Source organism: Jaculus jaculus, chromosome 1 (genome assembly GCF_020740685.1).
Source record: "Jaculus jaculus isolate mJacJac1 chromosome 1, mJacJac1.mat.Y.cur, whole genome shotgun sequence".
Classification (NCBI taxonomy): Eukaryota; Metazoa; Chordata; class Mammalia; order Rodentia; family Dipodidae; genus Jaculus; species Jaculus jaculus.
This window is the reverse complement of record NC_059102.1, coordinates 231196870-231220824: the sequence shown is the minus strand read 5'-3', so window position 1 is coordinate 231220824 and position 23955 is coordinate 231196870. Positions and strand designations below refer to the sequence as shown.

The 23955-nt window shown below is 38.4% G+C and overlaps 1 protein-coding gene across 2 annotated transcripts in view; it reads right to left on the bottom strand.

The window, feature by feature from the left end:
- The window catches only part of Phkb (phosphorylase kinase regulatory subunit beta), a 236070-nt gene that overhangs the window by 111087 nt on the left and 101028 nt on the right, over positions 1–23955 (bottom strand). For both annotated transcript variants that reach the window (XM_004664836.2, XM_004664837.3), the window contains 5 exons: positions 23211–23306; positions 21235–21432; positions 17762–17819; positions 17141–17218; positions 15337–15495 (listed from right to left, as the gene is read on the bottom strand). In XM_004664836.2, the coding sequence (XP_004664893.2) occupies positions 15337–15495; positions 17141–17218; positions 17762–17819; positions 21235–21432; positions 23211–23306 (589 nt within the window). The remainder of the gene's footprint in view (positions 1–15336; positions 15496–17140; positions 17219–17761; positions 17820–21234; positions 21433–23210; positions 23307–23955) is intronic.

Below are 23955 nucleotides of genomic sequence, written 5' to 3'. Positions count from 1 at the left end.
CAGTAGCAGAGGCCAGTAAGCTAGAAAAGAGATAGAAAGGGAAGAGAAAGGAAGGGAGGGGGCACTTAATAGGATGGTATTATATATATGCAAGTAGAAGAATAGATTCATGGGGGTGAAAAGGCCCAAAATGAGGTCTGGGGAAGAGATTGAGTAAAGGAAAGGTGGAGGGACAGCTAATCAAAATCTAAGAGGATATAAATAAAACATATGTAATCCTACTTTTTTAGACAATGGAACACTCAGGAGCTGTAGATTGTTGCTAGAAAATTTTCAGTGCCAGGGATGGGATACCTTCCACTGAGTTGTTGGCCAGGGAGGTCCCTGATGCCCCCCCAAAATTATAGGCCATTGCCAAGACCCTTGGTTTCCCACCAGGAACAGGTGGTAAGACCCTGTTGCTCAAGACTTCACATACTTGGGCTGCAAGGCCACTGAGAAATCTTGCTGGAACTGAGCTGATAACCTCCTCCATGTAGACCAGCTGACAGAAAGCTAGAAGAAGACATTCTGCATGGAGTTCAATGGGAGAAAGAGAAATCACCAGTAAAGATACTCATCAGTGGACACTGCAAGCTTTATAATTGGCCAGCCAGGCCAAATGAGCCAATGGGTGCAATAGTGGCACGCCTGTTATGGGGGAAACCAACTGCCCTCTAATTGGACTGGAGGCCCACTCCATGGGAAGGGAATACATCCCTGATACTGAAAACTTAAAGCAGGGGTAGTTATAAGCCCTAGGGGTGTAACGTCTGCTGTTGTCTGGCCAAATGTATATACTATGCTTATCAAACTGCCCAGCAAGCACTTCTGTTAATGTTTACACCCTTATATTAATGCTACTCTCACTTTTGGTTGAGAATCTTCTCTTCAGATGGCAGTGACCTTGGGACGACTCAGAAGGTATCATGGTGATGGAAAGAAATGACCACAGTGCTCAGTACTGCAATATCTGTATCACACCTTCCAAGGCTCAGGGTCTAATAATGCAGAAGAGCCAAAGGAAGGGCAGGACTCCATACAATATGCTTCCTCCAGACACAAAATGGCCTGGATATCCATGGCCTCAAAGTGCCTGAAAAGATCAAGACATCAAAAGTAAAAGAGAAACTGATTGAGATGGGGAGAGGGTATGATGGATAGTGGAGTTTCAGAGGGATAAATGGGGGGGCAGGGTATCACCATGGGGTATTTTTTATAATCATGGAAGTGGTTAATAAAAAATTTAAAAAATTTTTCCTGTGATAAATCATATATCTTGCAGTTCTAAATCTTCTGACAAGGACACCAGTCAATACTTTTAAATTTAACCTTGCCCAAACTCTCTGGATATAGGCAGCAGAATGCAGCCAACCTTTATGCCAGTAGTCCAGTTCCAACAAAGTTCTCTCTCTTTCTCCTTTGAAAGTTCATAAGCCAACACAATTCTCTGCACTTCATTTTTTCAAAGTCTAACCAGAATAGCCCATAAAACTGGGCTTACTGCTCTAGAAGGGGTTTTCAGTACCAAGCACCAATTCCATCAATATTCCTTCAGTATACAAGGTACACCAAAATCCACATGATTAGATTCATCTCAGCAAAACCTTACTCTTTTGGTACCAAATTTGGTGGTAGACAGTTCCATGATGCTGATGAACACCCAGCCAAACACTGTTTCATGGGAGGAAGGGATTTATTTCAAGCTTACAGATACAGGAGAAGTTCCATCAATGGCAGAAGAAGCTGGCTGCCATTCATAAATCCAAGCAGAGAGACACCACCAAGCAGCCAGCACCACCAATCAGTACCAACACCAGCACACACAAAGCCCGCCAGAGCTCAAAACCTGCCTCCATACCTTCAGGCTGAAATTCTGATCCATCCCAGTAACATGGTCCCTGTAGCAGGAGTCTGCCTGCTAGGGGTTGAAGCTACAAACTCAATTTTAATAAAACACCTGAGTCAATGGGGCCATACATTCAAACTACCACAAATACCATGCTCGGTTTTATATAAATGTATCTATGAATACAATCCTTTGTTTAAAAGATTATAATTCATTTTCTACAAACTTTTAGGCATTTAGGCAATGAATAATTCTGTAAAACAGACTAGGATTTGCTTGCTTTGCTTTGGGAATAGACCTATATTATACTTCTATTTTGGAGTAACTTCCAAGCACATCTACAAAGTTACTCAAGAAACAAAATGACCAAATCATAATTTAATAACTATGGGCAATTTTCTTCTTTATAATAAAAAGTAATATTAGCAGAAGAAAAAGGATTAAGGACAGAAACCTTAGAATATGCTTACAATGTCATTAGAATTGGGTAAGCATTATATGTATACATATACATATACTTATACTTACACACATATACTCACACACATTCAAGGTAGAGTTTTACTCCAACCCAAGCTGACCTGGAATTCACTACAGTCTCAGGGCTTCCTTGAATTCACATTGATCCTCCTACCTCTGCCTCCCAAGTGCTGGGATTAAAGGTATGTATCACCATGCCTGGCCATTTCACATATATCACTCTGTACAGCATCCTGATCATTTTATAAATCACAAAGTTGGGTACAAAATTGATAAGCTTAATATTTATGGCTACCATGTGGTAGATATTCTTTGCTTTGAAAAAAATATATTCTTTGCAAAGTTGAAGCCAAACTAGATAGGCTTAATTGTAGCAATTTATTAATGTGAGTTTAACTCATGAGGCAGGGTTAATTAGTATTCTGATATTTTAAATAAGCAGAAAATTATTTCCCTAGTTCATTTGTGTGATCACTGATATGTGAAAAATTACCCACAAGCAAGTATTTTACAAATTGAGTTTTCACAGTTATTCCATAGAAATGAAACTATTTTTATTTTTTAATTTGTGTGTGATGGCAAATACATTAAGGAACCATATATCCTTGGGAAGCGTAAAATGTGGACTTTCAGGTAAAATGTTGGACTGGGAATCTCACCAATGAAACCCATGGAAATAAAAAAAAGCAAGATAATATACAACAGACTCTCTTTTTCTGCAAATTATATGATACATACATGAACTTCTTAAGCCATGTTAGATCTCTGTGGAGAAGCAAGACAGAACTACTCTAATCAGTGTGGATCAGCTTGTTTCGTCAGAACCAAGCAGGCCAGCCACCAGACAAGGTGCTTCTCCTTGCTCAAAAACAGCCCTGCCAGTGACAACAGAGGATACTGCTGGGAAATGCTCTTGAAAATAACCCCCAATCCTTGCTCATGTAGGAAACCCTAATTAAACTCAGTGGGTCTCATATGTGTGTGCGTGTGCGTGCATACACACACAGAAAATGGGGACTACCTGGGAAGATGAAAGGTTCAGTGGAAGGGAGATAAGAGAAGGCAATGAGAAGGGGTTTTGATCAAAATAAATTACTTTCATACATAAAAATTTGTCCAAAAATGTATAAATGTGGGCTGGGGAGATGGGTCAGTGGGTAAAACACTTGCTGTGCAACACTGAATACATGAGTTTGGAGCCGGAGACCTCGTGCAAAAAGCCACTTACTGTGAGCAGGGAGGCAGAGGCATCAGAATTTCTTGCAAGTTCAGGAATGGAATGGTGAACAACAATCAGAGGCCCTGCCTCAAAGGTGAGGTAAGAACGAACCTAAAAATTGTGTTGATCTCACATGTGTGTTGTGCATTGTACATGCCAACACTCACACACATGAACATGCACACAAATACACACACACAAACACACATACACAAACACACACATACAATATTCCCAATAAATAAATAAATATAAATAAAATATATGAACAAATAAAAGCAAGGCACAAGTGCTATTCTACTAAAATTAATAATTATGTTCTAACTTACACAGTGTTCTCATCCATAGCACAATAGGTATGTACTTCTTACTCATGACTCTACCCCAGTGTATATGTGAGTGTGAGTGTGTGTGTGTGTGTATGTATTTCCCCCTAGTCTACAATTAGCCTAGTATTTCTGAGGCAAAGTATACCAGTACATATGAAATTCCTCCCTACTCTCAAGGCAGCATGGCTTTCATATTGAAATTTACTCATAGGTTGGCAATTGTGTTTATTATTTTTTAAATTTTTTTGTTTATTTTTATTTATTTGAGAACAACAGAGAGAGGCGCAGACAGAGAGAGAGAGAATGAATGGGCATGCCAGGGCCTCCAGCCACTGCAAACAAACTCCAGATGCGTGCGCCCCCTTGTGCATCTGGCTAACGTGGGTCCTGGGGAATTGAGCCTTGAACCAGGATCCTTAGGTTTCACAGGCAAGCACTTAACCACTAAGCCATCTCTCCAGCACGTGTTGATTATTTTTGATTGTCAACTTGATTAGATTAAGAAGCACTTAGTGGATTGAGGCACACTTTTGGGTGTATCTATATGAGGGATTTCCCCAAGAGGATTAACTGAGGTGGTGACACACAGTGAATGCAGGTGTCACTATTGCATGGACTGTGGTCTTGGAGTCAATCAAAAGGGAAAAAGAAAAGCTGAGCAAGAGCAATAATCTCTCTTTCCTGGTACATCTGGAAACCAGTTCTCACTTTTGGGGCCACAGCAGTGAGGCCTTTCCTGCTGCTCTGACATTGCTGCCATGTGATACACTGAACTAGGAGCCAGAATATATTTTTCCTCCCTTAAATTGCTTCTTGTTGGATTTTTAGTCACAGCAATGAGAAAAATTACTAAAGGGGTGGTACTACAAATTTTATGTAAATTTTCTAGTCCTACTAGCAATTAAACTAAAATATTTTAGTTTTTTTTTAAAATTTAAATATTTTTATTTATTTGTTTGACAGAGAAAGAGGCAGATAGAGACAGAATGGGTGCACCAGAGCCTCTTGCCACTGCAAACAAACTTCAGGCATACATATTACTCTGTGCATCTGACTTTAACTGGGCACTGGAGAATCAAACCTAGGTCTTTAGACTTTACAGACAAGCAGATTAACTACTGAGCAATCTTTCCAGCCTAAATATTTTTTTAAATTTATTAGTTTTCTTTTCAGCAAATACAGGCAGTTTGGTCCCATTGTTTAGGCTCATCCATGAACTCCCCCCTCCCAATGGCCCCTCCTTGTTGATGTAAATGGGTCGTGCATTGTGGAGTTAGCCCACAGTTATTGGTATGATAAATGTCTCTGCATATCATGACCCAACATGTGACTCTGACATTCTTTCTGCCCCCTCTTCCACAAAATTTCCCTGAGCCATGTTGGGTTCATTTTTGGTCTGCTTCAGTGCTGAGGTGTTGGGGGCCTCTGAGGCTCTGGCTCTCTGATTTGGTAGTTGATTTTTCTCTGTGTTGGTCTCCTTCCCCTTTGTGTCCAGCCTAAATATTTTAAGAATGCTAGTTATTCTTACAGTAGGGTAAACAAAAACTGGGGGAAAACTTTCACTTTGTAATGTATTTTGTGGCTCTGGGAGGACCTACAAGAAACATTAAATAGTATCTTATGTTGATTGTATGAAAAAAACTATAAAACACATATTCCCACATATTTCTAAAGAGAAGAAAAAGAAGAAAGGATATCAAAGAGAGGAAGTATTTTAGTTCCATTGATCCTAAAATCAATGCAATGTTATGGTTTGAATGTGAACTGTCTACTGTAGGCTCATATGTTTGACCACTTGGCCTTTAACAGGTAGTGTCTTGCTGGAGAAGTGGCTGTGAGGGTGGGCTTTGAAGTTCTATGGCTCAGGCCCCACTTCCTGCACATCCTCGTCCTGATGGTGGCAGCAATGTGACCAGCCAGCCTTCTGCTCCTGCTGCCACGCTTCCCTGCCATGACAGAATGTGTGCCCTTGAAACTGTAAGCCAAAACAAACCCTTTCTTCCTGAAGTTGTTTCTTGTCAGGTATTTGGTTATACCAAGGCATGAAGCAACTAATTTGGCATATTTCTTTCTAGGTAATCCTTACAAAATAAAGGAACAAATGTTTATGGAAACTAAGCGAATTCACCAAATATAGGCAGTAGGTGACATAACTTGTATTTAAACTCTAAACTAAATGATTCCTAAGCTCATAATCCCCAAATCAATGGCTTGTCCACTATAGTACAGAAATAATGTAAAAATTAAAAAAAAATAAGTAAAAGAAACCAGGGGATGAGAAATTGAGGAAACATATAGTATCAGAGAAGTGACCTATATTGCATGATGACTAGCTGCCAGTAATCATTTAAAACGTCTATGTGAAAATGAGCTGGATTTCAAATAATGACTCATCATAGGTTTTAGGAACCTAAGAAATCAATGTGGAAATTTTTTATGTATATAGTAATTTATATATTTTAAAGTACTTACATATTTAATCACCAAGTCTCTTATCACGGCTTCAAGGAAATTAAATAAGAGACATCCCCAAAAGAAAAAGTCCTTTCATGAAATTTAACCATGTTTTTATTCATCTGAATATTTTGGTAGTTTGTTTTGAGGGTAAAGTTGTACTTAAGATTTCTCAATAACTGAAGTATAAACAACATATCTTGGGGCTGGAGAGATGGCTTAGTGGTTAAGGCACTTGCCTATAAAACCAAAAGGCCCAGGTTCAATTCCCCAGTACCCACTTAAGCCAGATGTACAAGGTGGTGCATGTGTCTGGACTTCGTCTGTAGTGCCTGGAGGCATACCCATCCTCCCTCTCACTTTCTCTATCTGCCTCTCTCTTAAATAAATAAATAAATACCATGTCTTGCTTTAACTATTGATGCTTGTTAATGTCTTCAAAATATCTATCCTATTTTTTCTACTAACATTCTGTAAGTTGTTATGTAGTATGCAAAGTTCTTTTCTTCTATGATTTGGGATTGTCTAGTGGAACCTGAATGGAGGTCATCTCTGCAAAATCTGATATACAAAGTAAAAAGTGTAATTATGCCCATACTGAAAGGACAAGCTGAAATCTAGAAGATCTCTTTTTTGTTTCATATATTTTTTACTTATTTATTTGTGTGTGTGAGAGAGAGAGACAGAGAGAGAAAGGGGGGTGGGTATTTGAGAATGGGTACACCAGGGCCTCTAGCCACTACAAATGAACTCCAGATGTATGTGCCACTTTGTACATCTGGCTTTAAATGGTCAATGGGGAATCAAACCTTTCTTCTTAGGCTTTGAAAGCAAGTTCACTAAGCACTAAGCCATCTCTCCAGCCCTATAAGTAAAATCTCTTTAAGCAACTGATATGAATAAAAACAAAGGGTTAGGCCAGGCATGGTGGCACACACCTTTAATCCCATCACTCAGGAAGCAGAGGTGGGAGGATCACTGAGTTTGAGGCCAACCTAGGAGTACAGAGAAGGTTCTAGGGCTATAATGAGACTCTACCTCAAAAACAACAACATCAAAGAACTAAAAGTTATACAATGGCTTTATAGAAGTTTTAGAATGAAGTTATCATTATATTTGTAACATCTGCTTAGTTTTCTGAACCTCAAAAACAATTTCAGCATAAAGATCAGTTTTCAACTGATTTTTTATGTGATAAATATTTTAGTGATACTTATATTTGTAAAAAGTTAAATTTTCTATAGAAATATCTTATATGGAAGTGTTTAGGTTTTCAAATTTAAGGGTTGACATTATTACTAATAATATTAAGATAAATCACATATTTATAATATATGTGTTTGTAGTAGGAAGGCAGAAAAGAGGCTATGATAAGGTAAGGTACAATTGGGAGGAGATGAGAAAAGAGGGGAAAGGGAAACAAAAAACAAGATTTGTTTGAAAAATACCATAATGAAACCTTATTCTTAGTATATGCTGTTAAAAGTAAATTTTAGGGCTAGAGAGATGGTTCAGGGGTTAAGGCTCTTGCCTGAAAAGCCTAACAACCCAGGTCTGATTCCCTAGTACCAACGTAAAGCCATATGCACAAAGTGGTGCGTGCATCTGGAGTTAATTTGCAGGGGGGGGGGAGCTCTAGTGTACCCATTATCTCTCTCTCTCTCTCTGCTTGCAAATTTGAAAAAAAGTAAATTTTAAAACTATAAAATATATAATTTAGTAACTATATAGAAACACTTATTTTCTACATGTCATTTTACTAGGGAAAGGGGAATACTATAAAGATTTAACTATTTTTTTGAAAACACACTAGGTATTCATACCTTGGTTCAGAAAACAGCATCAGGTATCTCTTCCTCAAACAATGGAAGAGAAATGAAGGAGGAGAGGAGCAAGACAGCTTTATTTTAGGCAGTCAGCTAGGGGCAGAAACCCAAGGAGATGACACCTTGCCTGCTCTGGCAGTATTAAACCTATGTCTGATCCAGTCTCAACCAAGATGGCTACAAGCAATTCTTCAGCAACCTTCCTGCTTCTTCCTCAGTTTAGTACACTAGGGTAGGCTGGCCTCTCGAGTCAGCCTCTTGAGTCTACCAACCCATCAGGTCTCTCTCACACACACCTGAGTCTGATGAAGAGGCGCATCCTAGTTGGATGTTCAGTCCATAAGTGGGCCTGAAGGGTGTGTGTATGTGTGTGTGTGTGTGGGGGGGGGTGTAAGTATTTTATCCTGCTCTTCACTCTCCCAGTCTTTGCTTCTTGGCCACCACTGGTTAGCTAACCCCTTCCAAGCCTGGCTGGGAAGAGGGGGATACTTTCTTTTTGTATAGGTGGTTTCCTGCTTGCTTTCCATGTGTGCTTCGATTTTAGAAACATTGTTTTGTTACATGTATGATATCCCTTTAATCTCTGAGTCCTTCACTACACCTTTGTCTTTTCCTGCCCCTTCCGGCTTGGGCTCTCATGCTTTGCTTTTTATAAGAGCATGTGCTTTTTCCAGAGGCTTCTTCCCCAGAGATGTGAAGGGCATTGTCTCCATCTCCCCTCCCCCATCCAAACCTGGCTTGAGGCTTCCTGCGAGCCTTCCCTCTGGATCCTACCTCTTCCTAAGATAAACCTTATAATGAACAATTTACCCTACTTGGAGTCCATATTTTCAATTCCTTACTAACTTGGATAAGAGCCTAAAAGTTGAGGTCCATGGGCCTGGAACCTCTTATACTTTATGGAATTTACTCCCTTCCTGGAATGAAAATCCTGCATCAGAAGTAACACAGTTTCATTGCATAATCATTGACTTAGGCATATATAGAGCACAGTATTTTTATTAGATTTTGATAGGATAAAAATTGACCTAGGGGAGTGCTACCGAGATTGCTTAGTGGTTAAGGCACTTGCCTGCAAAGCCAAAGGACCCAGGGTTGATTGTTCAGGACTCACATAAGTCAGATGCACAGGGTGACACATGCATCTGGAGTTTGTTTGCAGGGGCTGAAGGCCCTGGTGTGCCCATTCTCTGTGTCTCTATCTGCTTCTTTCCCTCTTTGTCTCTACCAAATAAATAAATAAAATTAATTCTTAAAAATTTGCCTAGGGGGCTAGAAAGATGACTTAGTGGCTAAGGTGCTTGCCTGTGAAGCCTAAGGACCCAGGTTCTATTCCTTAGTACTCATATAAGCCAGAAGCACAAAGCAGCACATGCATCTGGAGTTTGCAGTGGCTGGAGACCCCAGTGCACTCATTATCTCATTCTCTCTATCTGCCCCTTCATTCCCCCCTTCCTGCCTCTATCAAATAAATAAATAAATGTGATCTAAATTAATAAAAATTAGAATTTTTTTAAAGGCAGGATCTCACCCTAGCCCAGGCTGGCCTCCAACTCTCAGGGATCCTCCTACCTTAGCCTCCAGAATGCTGGGGCTAAAGGTATGAGCCACCATTCGGGGCTTTGTAATATTTTATTCAGAAAGTCTTTGCCAAGACCAATATGTTGAAGGGTTTCCCCTACTTTTTCCTCTAGCAGTTTCAGAGTTTCAGGTCTGATGTTAAGGTCTTTAATCCATTTGGACTTAATTCTTGTGCATGGCAAGAGAGAAGAATCTATTTTCATTCTTCTGCAGATATATATCCAGATTTCCCAACACCATTTGCTGAAGAGGCTGTCTCTTCTCCAATGAGTATTTTTGGCATTTTTATCGAATATCAGGTGGCTATAGCTACTTGGGCTTACATCTGGGTCCTCTATTCTGTTCCACTGATCTACATGTCTGTTTTTGTGCCAGTACCACACTGTTTTTGTTACTATGGCTCTGTAGTATAGGTTAAAATCAGGTATGGTGATACCACCAGCCTTATTTTTGTTGCTCAGTATTATTTTAGATATTCGAGGTTTTCTGTGATTCCAAATGAATTTTTGGATTTTTTCTATTTCCATGAAGAATGTCTTTGGAATTTTGATAGGGATTGCATTAAATGTGTAGATTGCTTTAGGTAAGATTGCCATTTTCATAATATTGATTCTTCCAATCCAGGAACAAGGGATGTTTCTCCACTTTCTAGTGTCTTCTGCAATTTCTCGCTTGAGAGTTTTAAAGTTCTCATTGTAGAGATTCTTTACTTCCTTGGTTAGGTTTATTCCAAGGTACTTTATTTTTTTTTGATGCAATTGTAAATGGGAGTGATTCTCTGATTTCATCCTCTGTGTGTTTGTTGTTAGCATATATGAAGGCTACTGATTTCTGTGTATTTATTTTGTATCCTGCTACATGGCTGTAGGTTTTGGTCAGTTCTAACAGTTTGCTAGTAGAGTCTTTAGGGTCCTTTATGTATAGAATCATGTCATCTGCAAATAATGGTAACTTGATCTCTTCCTTTCCAATTTGTATCCCTTTTATGTGTGTCTCTTGCCTTATTGCTATGGCTAAGACTTCCAAAACTATATTAAATAAAAGTGGGGACAGTGGACACCCTTGTCTTGTTCCTGATTTTAGTGGAAAAGATACCAGTTTTTCCCCATTTAGTAATATATTGGCTGTAGGCTTGTCATAAATAGCTTTTATTATATTGAGATATGTTCCTTCTATTCCCAGTCTCTGTAGGACTTTTATCATGAAGGGATGTTGGATTTTGAGAAATGCTTTCTCTGCATCTAATGAGATGATCATGTGACTTTTGTCCTTCAACCCGTTTATATAATGTATTACACTTATAGATTTGCATATATTGAACCATCCCTGCATCTCTGGGATAAAGCCTATTTGGTCAGAGTGAATGATCTTTTTGATATACTCTTGTATTCTGTTTGCCAATATTTTTTGAGAATTTTTGCATCTATGTTCATGAGGGAGATTGGTCTGTAATTTTCTTTTTTTTGTTCTATCTTTGCCTGGTTTTGGTATCAAGGTGATGCTGGCCTCATAGAAGGAGTTTGGTAGAATTCGTTCTTTTTCTAGTTTTTATGTTTATGCTGGTCTTAACATGAGAAAATGATGCTTACTTTCAATACATACACATTCAACACATTTATTTTGGAATAAGGAAGTCAATGCCTTGCTGTTCTTAATCTTTTCCTATTTAAGATAATTTTTATACATTTATTTGTGTGGGTGTGCATTTGTATATTTATGCAAATGTGCACCAGGGTCTACTGTTGATGCAAAGGAATGCCCAACCAGCTTTACTTGGGTTGGCTGGGGAATTCAACCCTGAACTTCAGGCTTTGCAAACAAGTATCTTTAACCACTGAGCCGTCTCATCTCCCTAACTCCTCTTTCTTTTCTTACATTTTTAAGGTTCAATTTGCCTATGGGAGATATAGTTATTTCTGCATTCCTAATTTCTCATTTTTTTTTTCTTTGTTTTACCAGGATGCTTTGATAGAACAGAATTCTTAACTGCAGTAACCCCAGGTTACATATTTATCAAAAAAGCGGAAAGAAAACAATTTTAGACTTCAAATTACCACCTTCTAGGTGTCCAACTTCAATACATGAATCACAGAAAAATCTCATCATGTCCACTATGATTTCCAAGAATCAGAAACATGGTTCTAATGTTAAATTTTGCTCTTACGCAAGTTAACTACTACTCTACTAAAATATTTTTATTTGGCTCTAAATATCAAGAAGCTTAAGTGTATTTATGCAAATTAGATTGAAATCACACTAACCAGAAACAAATTTTGACCTTGGCTTGATTATAAGAAAACCACTTTAGGGCTGCAGAGATGGCTTTAGTGGTTAAGGCACTTGCCTGCGAAGCCTAAGTACTCATGCTTGATCTCCAGGTCCCACGTACATTGATGAAAACACTCAATGTCACACATGTACACAAGGGGCACACATGTCTGGAGTTCATTTGCAGTGGGTGAAGGCTCTGGCATGCCCATTCTCTCTCTCTCTTTCTCTCTCTCTCTTTTTCTTGCTCTCAAAATAAGGGGAAAAAGAAGAAGAAGAAAACCATTTCACTTAGAAAAATCTACGAGAAAAACTTGTATAAAGAATATTAACTCTGGACTGCAAAGATGGCTTAGCAGTTAAGGTGGTTGCCTGTGAAGCCAAAGGACCCCTGTTCTACTATCCAGATCCCACATTAAGCAGATGCGCAGATGATGCAAGTGCAAGGTCATACATGCCCACTAGGTGGCACAAACATCTGGAGTTTGATTTCAATGGCTGAGGCCCTAGCATGCCAATTCTTACTCTCCTCTGTTTCTTTTTCTCTGTTGCTTGCTCTAAATTTTTTTAATTAAAAAAAGAATATTAACTGTCAAAAAGCTGACCCATTTAAAGAAAGAAACCTTTTCTGCATGTTCTCAAGTAGCATTAAGCACATATAGAGACTTAGACAATATATCTGGGAAAGTACGTTGTCTTAAGCATACTTAAGATAGTATTAGCTTAAGTTTTTCTTTGGTAACTTTCAGTTTACTCTTATTTGTAAAAAATTCAAATTAGAAATCTGGCCTTAGCAATATTCTTCACTAATATAAAAATAAACCAAAGATAATTACTTGTAGTGAAAAACTACTTTAGGCCTTATAAATAAATGTGAAAAACCACCATGTCTATATACTTAAGCATGTTTGCTTATTTAGTGTAGCCACAGCATTTACCATTAACTTGCTTCATAGTCTGTCAGATAGGGAAGGTAACTTTAAAATGATAGCCCTTTTAATGAAAAGCTCTAGGGCATTCTGATCCACATGTACTTGTAGAAGCCAAGAATATGATTCTTCAAAGAATTATGAATAAAGTTTCATTAAGCCTCTAGCTAAGCAAGAAAATTACCAACATATATTTATTGAAATAAAAGACAACTTTCAAAGATGATCAACTCTTTCTGGAAATAATTTGCTAAAGCAATGCTCAAACATGTCTGTTATATTAAATCAGGAATTTTTGTATATCATATAAAATCACTCAGTGCTTACAAAGCCTTTTTCTAGAAAGTAATGGTGGTGGTTTGATTCAGATTTCACCCATAAACTTAGATGTTCTGAATACAAGATTCCCAGCTGAAGAAGATTTGGGAACTAACTCCTCCTGGAGGCAGTGTATTGTTGTGTGTGGAATTATGGGTCGTATAGCCAGTTTCCCCATGCCAATGTTAGGCACACTCTCCTGTTGCTATGGTCCACTTGATGTTGGCCAGGGGGTGATGTCCACCCTCTTCTTATGCCACCATTTTCCCCTGCCATCATGGAGCTTCCCCTCGAGTCTGCAAGCCAAAATAATTTTCTTTTGTCTCCACAAACTGCTCTTGGTGAGGTGATTTCTGCCAGCAATGAGAACCTGACTGCAGAAATAACATTGGTACCATGGCTTTGCTGCTGGACACTGGACTGTATGGCTTTAACCTTTTGGAACTGATGTTCAAGAGGAATGTGAAAGGATTTGAAATCTTGGCTTAAGAGATGCCTTCCAATGCTATAAGTACAGCTTAATAGATTATTCTGGTCAGACCTAAATACAGTAAGAACTATGGACTGTGAAGTTTGGCTTATAGGGGTGAGAAAAAGCTTTGCTTGGACTGGGCTAGAAGCAGTTTGTGTGAGAGGCTTGCTGTTATGCCTGTGTCCTGAGAATTTGTGCAGGGTTGCATTGCATAGAAATGGACTGGTATGAGCAGAGGGATATGGCACAGAAAGAAAACTTTGGGCTGGAACTCCTGTCTATGCAGCTGCAATTCTATGACAGATTACAACCTTAGAAATTGGACACACCTGACCTGCACTGGAGCAACAGGAAGAATATAGACTCTTTTGAAGGGGCTGAGTGCTCAAGGAGTGTCCTGTTCTTCAAAGTCTGCTTATCCCCCTCTCCCTAGATTAACAAATTGGCACCCTACCTGGTATTGTGGAGTATAAGAAATGCAGGAAAGAGAGGGTCATTGAGTTTGCAACACAGTCTTGTGTTTTGGAAATGGCCATGGGCAGTGTGTATTAGGTTTGCTGGATTGCCTGCATGGAGACCCAATGGAGCCTTGAAGATGAACCATGATTTGCAGTGGACATGCTGGAACCTTGAGACAGCTACTAAGGAAAGTTGGTGGCCCTGATGAAGTTTTCCAGGACTGTCAGCAGCCTAGCTGGCGGGCAGAACTGGAACTCCAGAGAATTGTTGCTGGTTAGAATTATCGGACTTGGAGACTTTTCAATGACTAGAGTTGTTGGACTTGGAACTACAGAGTTTGATGTTTTCCCTGTTTAAATCTTATAGTTTTTGAATATTTCTTTGCTATGTCCAGTGCCATCTTTTGCAGTATGAGTGTTTATTCAGTGCCATTATGGTTTTTTTAAGGAGTTTTTGGTATTATGGCTCAGTTAAAAGACCTTGGATTATGGGGATGTTTGAACATCATTAGGATTGATAAAAACTATGGGGACTTTTAAAGATGGGCTGAATGTATTACATTTTACATTATGGATGGTTATCAGTTTGATGGTTTGATTCAGGTGTCCCCCATAAACTTAAGTGTTCAGAATACTAGGTTCCCATGTGAGGGAGTTTTGGGAATTAATGCCTCCTGAAGGCACTGTATTGTTGGGGGTGGTCTTATGGGTATTATAGCCAGTTTTCTCTTGCCAGAATTTGAAACACTCTCTGTTGCTATTATCCACCTTATGTTGGCCAGGGGATGATGTCCACACTCTGCTCATGCCATCATTTTCTCCTGCCCTCATGGAGCTTCCCCTTGAATCTGTAAGCCTAAACAAACCCCTTTACCCCCCAAAGCTGCTCTTGGTCAGGTGATTTCTGCTAGCAATGTGAACCTGACTGCAACAATAACATTCCAGGTTAAATGCAGTTCCTATAACATCATAATGGCACCAATACCTATTACATTTTTCTTCCCTGAAACTAAATATCATAAAGTAAAATATTTTTAATATACTTTAACATACTAAAAAAATCCCCCACCAAACAGTAGCATGAAATATCACCCAAATTCCAGGAGAAAAATCACTGAAGAAATACCTATGTCTAATAATGTGGTAACTAGGAATAAACACCTTTACCACTTACCTAGGAGTTTTGCAATGATATATAGGGCTTGTCCCCAAAGAAACAGTTTTCCATCACGGCCACAGTTGCTAGGAAATCGCTTTTGAGTACCAGGGTTTCTTTTTTCATATTCTACAAAGTCAGCTGGCACATAATAGTACTTTGGTACAACAGGATATCCTACAGAATTCAAAAATAGCATATTTAAATTATTACAAAACAGTGCTCTTCCCAAAACTTCTCTGTAAGAACCTGAAAATCCTGGTAAGCAGGAAGAAAAGAAGGTTGTACAGAAGGTAGCAGATTTGATAAGCTATAGGAAAATGGGGTAGGACATTCTGGGTCCTTTCAGATGTTGGCAGTGAATTAACATAGAGAAAAGTTTGATTTTGAAAATAATTCCACAGTAAGCCATTATCATTTAGACAACATAAAGACATCTTCTTTACCATCTAAACATTTAAATGCATCAACAAATATCCAGTATGCAAATATTCAGAGCCATCTGAAAAGTTGTTTATTTGTTTACTTGGGAGAGACAAAAAGGAGAGAGAGAGAGAGAAAGAATGGTCATGCCAGGGCCTTTAGCTACTGTAAATAAACTCCAGACACATGCCCCACCTTGAGCATCTGGCTTATGTGTATGCTGGAAAATTGAATCTGGGTCCTTTGGCTTTGTAGGAAAATACCTTAACCACTGAGCAATCTCTCCAGCCCTTAAGAGCTGTTTTAATAGGCCTATTCTATAGAAGCTTTGTATAGGAGAAACTGTATGATCTTAAATAAATAATAATCTTAAATGACTCAAGAAATTTGAAATACTACATTACATTCTTAAAATAGACAGGTGAACCTGACATAAATATATAAATAAATGTTTTTAAAATTTTTTTTTTTTACTTATTTGTGAGGGGTGGGGGAGGGGAAACTTTGCATGCACACAGCATGTGTTAGTGCCATCATTTCCCTGACCCCTGACCCAATTCCACTGAGGGCCTCCTCAGTGGGAATGGTAGTAGTTACCATGGACTTGTGGGTTAGGAGTTGTTAAGAACAGCAACATATAACTGCTTCAAAAGCTACTCTCATGAGTATATCTTCCTATTATATTAATACTTTTTTAACCCCAAAATAACTAGACTATTGCTTTTGAAATTTCATTGAGATTTTCACTTATATAGAAGTCAATTATATTCTTTTGTGGTCTGTGCTGGTGTTTGACTGAAAACAATATATCCTAAACACAAAAGACTGAGCATTGTGACCATTTCTAGAGTATTCCATTTATCGTCAAAGGATCCCATTTTAACACAACAGCAAACATTCACAATGTAATGCTCAAGGCCCTAGATGCATGTCTAAAGGAGTCTGGAATGCCCTTGGCAATGATAGTGTTTTTAGATGACAGCACAGCCTTTCCAGGCAACCCTGTGAGGGTCTCGGGGTCAAGGGCCCCCAGCCATATAGCTGTATGATTTTTGATGTGCTCTGGGGGAAAAAAGCCAGTCACTTTATATTATTGTAAACTACTCAGAATGAAGGAATTACACAATAAATGACAAATCAAAAATACTCTGCCCATGTATAAACTACTTCAGCACAAGTATGACCAACTAAATTCATCTCCATTCTTCATCCTGCATAATGAACTCCTTCTATAAAATAAATTTATTAAAATAAATTAATAAAGATTATTCTTTCTAATTTCACTTGAGGCTTAATTTGTTTTTAAATTTCATATGCTATATTTTGTATCTATTTGTGTATTTAAAGTGAATATTATAAAAATGTTGGTAGGAAGAATTCTTGAAGAAAAGAACTATACCTTCTGTGGTCTGGTGAAGCACTGGCATCAAAAGATCCTGATATTCTTTTACTTGTTGGGGTTTGCCTCTAAAAACTCCTGAAAGGAAAAATACAAAACTAGCAGTGGGTGTGCCCAAAAATTTTACCTTAGCAAAAATTTTAAAAATTTAAAATTATCAAAAAATTAAAATTATTGTGGCAAACTTTTATGTAAATGTTAAAATAAAATTGAAAAGAATAAATGCAAGTAAGTATATTTTTCCAAGAAATTGATTTTAGAGAGTCATGTTAGCATTTCGAATTGAATACTGAACTAATTATAATAATTTTTATACTTGAACATAAATGTTATAGATATTCAGTGCCATGATTACAGCATTCATGATTTCTATAATAACTTTTCTTCATAAATATGAATAGTATATTAGCATTATTTTTAAATACTTCAAAGTAGTTTAAATTCTTTAAATGATTTAGCATTCATTCACTCAGAAAGCAGAAGAGTGCATATAAAAATGCAGAGCCTGTTAACATCAGTGAAGTGCAGTCTCCTGCTGGCTGAAAGGAGCCATATTTCATTTCAGCTCTCCTCTGAAGCACTTATAGTCCATACTTACATTTCAGGAAAGAGCTCACTTACCATCAATCATCATGTACAGAAAAAATATGGGAAATTCACATTCAATGCCATCAAACAGCTGAAACAGAAAACATGAAAATGTTCATTAACAAATTAGAACTATATTTAGGCTATATGTAAGAGATTTATTTATAACAACAATAAGATTGAGTCTGATTATATAGTAGTTTCATTGTTTTAAGATTTTTTTCCCTTAGGACTCTTATTCAAAAGCATACTAAATAGCACTTGTTAAATACGTTGTGAGTATTCATTGTGCTCACATTGGAAACACACACACTAAATATGTAGTGAGTTTTTATTAACACTTCTCAGTCACTAGGTAGATCTCTGAAACAAAAGTTGAACGTCCTGCACTCCGAGGCTTATAGCAGGGTTTGGAGGCTAGTATATGCATAACAAGTACCATACACACAATATGTCTATACATGGTGCATCAGAAACATGGGAATGCTGAAGGTCAGGAAAAGGTTATAGCCCAAGAAATGTTTCAGCTATTACCTGTGACCTTCACTGGGAGGTGAGCTAAGGGAACTCTCCACAGAAGAAAACATACAAAGTACAGATGCAGGAAGAATGAGGCAGGTTAAGGGAATTACCGGTGATTCAGTAATTCTAGAATATACAAGAAGAAGTAGCAATACGAGCTGAATCCCTACAGGTGGGCTAGGCAAGCCACACAGGACTCAGGCTGCTCAGAGACAGACTTTGATCTGGAAGTAACATAACCACAGGTGAATATTGAGCAGGATCACATTTTTTTTTTAATACAGCTATTATGAGCATTCAGCAGCACTGAAGAGTTATAGGGACAGAAATAAATCAGCTAGACAGCCATAAGCACAACTCAAAGACAAAAGAGGACAACCCAAATCTGCATATTTCAGCATCAGCACCGTGACATCCTGGGACAAATCACAACATTCAGGACCATTCCATGCATTGCCGTATGTTTAGTATCATCTCTGGCCTCTACTTTCCTGATGCCAGTAGCTCCCATCCAAGGGACAACTCAAAATAACCATATATACTGTCCAATGCCCCCTGGGCAAAAAAAAGAACTGTTCCAGGTTATCAACCATCAGGTTAAGCCAAAGAGTAATATATAGAAAGGAATTTTAAGATATTTAAGAAGGCTAAACCTGCCCATTATGATTGTCAAAGGTGGGTAATTAGGAAGGAGGAGCCTAGAATAACCAGCTGTGCAGCTTGGGCAGAGGAGTGGGAACCAAATACAGATATGGATAGGACAAGCAGAGCAGTATGAATCAGGGCTGGAGAGAAGGCTTACCAGTCAAGGCACTTGCCTGCAGAGCCACAGGGCTCAGGTTTAATTCTCCAGTATTCACATCTCTCTCTAATAAATAAAAATCATAATTTTTTTAAAAAACATGCAAATCTTTTGAAGGGAAAATAACTGAAGGAGAATGCTAAAGGAATGCTCTGCTCCTCAAGGTCAACATACCTAAGTTGCTACAGCTGTGTTCAATGGGTATCGAATTTCATCTAAATCTGGCCATAGAACAGGGAAGCATTGTCCAAGTGGTATTGGTATTGAAGGTATGAAAAATGCAAGATGGAGGGCACTGCAGCCTGTTTCCAAAGGCATTGGGGCTTATTAATGTGACATAGAGCTGGATGACTGCATGCAGGCTTTGAGAGGATATTTCATGAAGCTATGAAGGAGCAGTAAAGACCTCAAGATCTCAGGATATTGGAGCTGCCAGTACCATAGGATGTTCATCAAGGAAAGCTGCTGCCTCAGGAGGGATCTAGCTCACAAGACAGGCTACAAATAGTGTAGCTGAAGGTGTGGAGTTAACAAAGCAAAAGGCTCCAAAAGGGAGCCCAGATGTTTAAACTGTGAATACTGGTATTGGACATGGAGCTGCAGGATTTGGTGTTTGTCCTACTGTGTTTTGGCCTTGCTTTGGTCCAGTCTTCCCTTGTTATACCTCCATTCCTCCCTTTTGGGATGGGAATGTTAATTCTATGCTGGTATATATCAGAAATACAGATCTTGTGTTTTGATTTTACAGACTGCTTTGAGGCTTTGCACTTCAAAAACGTATTTTTATGTATTTTATAAGCTGACAGATAGTGGAGAGAAAGAGAAAATGAGCACACTATGGCCTCCAGCCATGCAAAAGAACTCCAGATGCATGCACTACTTTGTGCATCTGGCTTCATGTGGGTACTGGCAAATCAAATCTGGGTCATTGCAGGCAATCACCTTAACCACTAAGCAATCTCTCCAGCTTCTAGACTTTGGACTTTTCAACAATAGTAGGGCTGGCAGAGACAATGGGGACCTTTAAAATTGGGGTGAATGCATTTTGCATCATGAGATGGTCATGGAGCTTGTGGGAGTCAGAGGGGGAATATGGTAGTTTGAATGTCAAGGCATATACTCATATGTCTGAATACTTAATCACCAGCTGCTGGTGCTATGCTGGAAGTTTATGGAAGTTTTAGGAGGTGGAGCCTGGTTGGAAGAAGTAGTCCGACACCCCCTTGCTTCTCTTCCTTTGCTCTTGTCACCTGGGTGGGGAAGGGGGACAATGTCTTCCTGCTTCAGCCTGCTATAGCTTCCCTGACATGATGGATTCTACTTGCTAGAACTCTTAAGCCAAATGAAACACATTTTCTGTCCATAAATTGCTTCTGGTTTGGTATTCATTTATAGTAACAAGAAAGTAACTGCTAGAGCATGCATGTGTGTTTGTGTGTGGGCACAGATGTCTGTGTGGAGGGACATGCAAATATGTGCTCACTGGCGGCCAGGGGCTGACACTGGATGTATTCCTGGATCACTCTCCTCTTTATTTACCTAGGAATGGTCTCTCACTTCAGTCCAGAGCTCAAACACTCAAAGTCTAGCTAGCCAGCTTGACCTAGGGATTTTTTTGTCTCCATCTCCCAAGTGCAGTGATTACAGCACATTGTCATGTCTACCAAGCATTTATGTGTGTGCTGGGGTTCTAAACTATGATTGTCATATTTGCACTACAAGCACTAATCCACTGAGCCATCTCCACAGCCCTCAGCATTAGCTTTAAATTCGAGCATCTGGCTAACAGTGTAAACATAGATCACAAAGAGAAAAAACATGATGTAAGACAAACAAGCAAACGATTGAAAATGCAATCAAAATTATTCGGCCAATGAGTTGATGTGGCTCACTGTGAGAAAATAGGCTCAGGGACCAATACTTAATGAGCAGTAACTATGTGTCAAGTACCATTGTAACCATTTATTCATACATGTATTTTATACATAAATATATAGTCATTAAATCTCCGTAAGAACCTCATACTCTAGGTGATAGTATTACTTTGCCAATGCATTGAAATGAATCACAGCCATTAACTTGCCTGAAGCCACACCAGAATAAGAACTTGACCTAAGTACTTAGCCCCTGGATCCTTGCTTTACACCACTTTCATGGAACATTTTTTTTTCCTTTTGGGTACCTTAATCTCAGCTGGTTTGTAATAGCGTCTGTTGGGATCTTCCAATGATGTTCTATACCCATCTCTCAAGAAACGCTTGAATCCATATTTTCCTTTTAATTTTCTGACCACTTTATCAAGTGTCTGGTTGAACAGAACCTCATCGTCCAGGGCAAATGCAGGATAGCTGATGCAGGGGAGCAGGGCAGCATCTGTGTTCTGGGGTCAACACAAGAAGGTGTTTGTCATTGTCTGCAGTGATCTGTACCCTACATAGCCCAAGAATAGCCACGAGCATAAAATCAAAAAACTTATCCAACTGATGGTGAGTTTGCTCTGTTATAAGGGACAGATGTCTCTATGATGTGTTGCACTGTACCTGACAACTTTACTCCTTAATAAAAAGAATCTTCAAATTTCATCATGAGAACTTAAAAAGATTAACTAAGAAAGTATATAAAAATTTAATAATTTTAGTTATCACAATTTTGTTAACCACAGAAAAATGTGCAGCTAGGTAAATACAGTCATGAAGAAAACAACCTAAAGATCCAAAAATTGGTTGACTAAATTAGCACCTATTAAAGTGTATATTATAGAAGTAATTGGAATTTATATTATACATACTTATTTACTGATATGAAAACATGTTTGTTCACAGAGTAAAGTGTATGTGTATAAAAAAGTGTGAACATATATCCAAATGTCAACTGAAAACTGTGTGGCAGAATAAATGGTCATTACTTTTAAAATAAGCAAATAATGCTTACTAATGAGTTTTGTTTTCATTATAATCTTGCATTACTCACAAAAATAGTCATTTTGGGGCTGGAGAGATGGCTTAGTGGTTAAGCGCTTGCCTGTGAAGCCTAAGGACCCCGGTTCGAGGCTCGGTTCCCCAGGTCCCACGTTAGCCAGATGCACAAGGGGGCGCACGCGTCTGGAGTTCGTTTGCAGAGGCTGGAAGCCCTAGCGCGCCCATTCTCTCTCTCTCCCTCTATCTGTCTTTCTCTCTGTGTCTGTCGCTCTCAAATAAATAAATAATAAAAAAAAATAGTCATTTTGAATAATCAAACCATTCTGTATTGTGAAAGACTAGAACCATAAATAATCCCTACAAAAATGTGCAGTAAGAGGAAAAGTGAATTAAATTTTAAAAAAGGAAATATTTTTTCATTTTTTTCCTCAATTTTATTAAACATTTTCCATGATTATAAAAAATATCCCATGGTAATACCCTCCCTCCCCCCTTTTCCCCTTTGAAATTACATTCTCCATCATATCCACTCCCCATCTCAATAAGTCTCTCCTCTATTTGGATGCCATGATCCTTTCCTTCTCTTATGACGGTCTTGTGTAGGTAGTGTCAGGCACTATGAGGTCATGGTTATCGAGGCCAATGTTTTTGTCTGGAGGGAGCACGTGGTAAGGAGTCCAACCCTTCCTTTGGCTCTTACATTCTTTCCACCACCTCTTCCCCAAAAAGGGAAACTTTTATTTAAAAGAAATCTAAATTAATTCCTTCCTTCCCCATCCCTTCCTAATTTCTTTCTTTTTGCCTCAGTGAGCTGCGGTCTCACTATGCTGCACAGGTTGCTCTTGAATTCCTGAACGCAAGTGATCTTCCCACTGCAGCCTTCTAAGTAGCTGGGACTATAGACATACACTACTACTGGGTCGGAAAAAAAAGTTTATTTTTCTAATATCCAAACATAAAATACTAGTCCATTTGGTATAATGCTGCTACCTCTGAGAAAGACAAATGTATATTTTTCTATTGCCTTATCAAAAAGATTTAAATGGCAGAGCATCTCTGTCCACACCTATTTACTTCATAAGACCTGAGAAGCAAGAGGAATGAAGGGCAGCCTGCATCACATCTTCTCATACTCCTGGGTGATCTCTAACACTAGCATGATTGCTTGGAAAAGAAGATAAAAACTCATAAAAGTTGTACATGATAGCTCTTTTTACTTTATCATATTAAAAAGTCTCACATGAGATCTTGATTCTCTGGGTAGCAGTGAGCACAAAGTTTGCCTGTTGCGATTGTGAGCATCGAGATCCACAAATATTACTGACCAAGAACAGCCCTAGACAGAAAAAAGAAACACATTTCAAGAAATTATAAACCAACTAGCATTCTCACTGTAAGACACTTCATTATAATGATTACGTTTATATATAGGATACTAAAGATCTAATTTTTTTTCATTTTTGTTTTTAATATTTCTTGTTTTTCTTAAAATTAAGATTAATCATATAGTTATAATAATGCTATTTTTATATTTCATATTTTCCTTCATTTGCTAATAACACAAAATCTATTATTTGTAGGACAGTTATTAAATTACATTTATTTTAATTAAAATACAAATAATAGCTAACATAAGAAATAAAGCAAGGAACAATACAGATTCATAAAATATGAGTTGTACATCCCTTATTAATGTCAATTATATAATCAAGTTAAAAACTTTAAATAACAAACAAGAGGTATGGATATGAAAACATCTGATTAAAAGATGAAGCTGGGGCTGGAGATATGGCTTAGGGGTTAAGCCCTTGCCTATGAAGCCTAAGGACCTTGGTTCGAGGCTCGATTCCCCAGGACCCACATTAGCCAGATGCACAAGGGGGCGCACGCATCTGGAGTTTGTTTGCAGTGGTTGGAGGCCCTGGCGTGCCCATTCTCTCTCTCTCTCTCTCTCTCTCTCTCTCTGCCTCTTTCTCTCTCTGTCA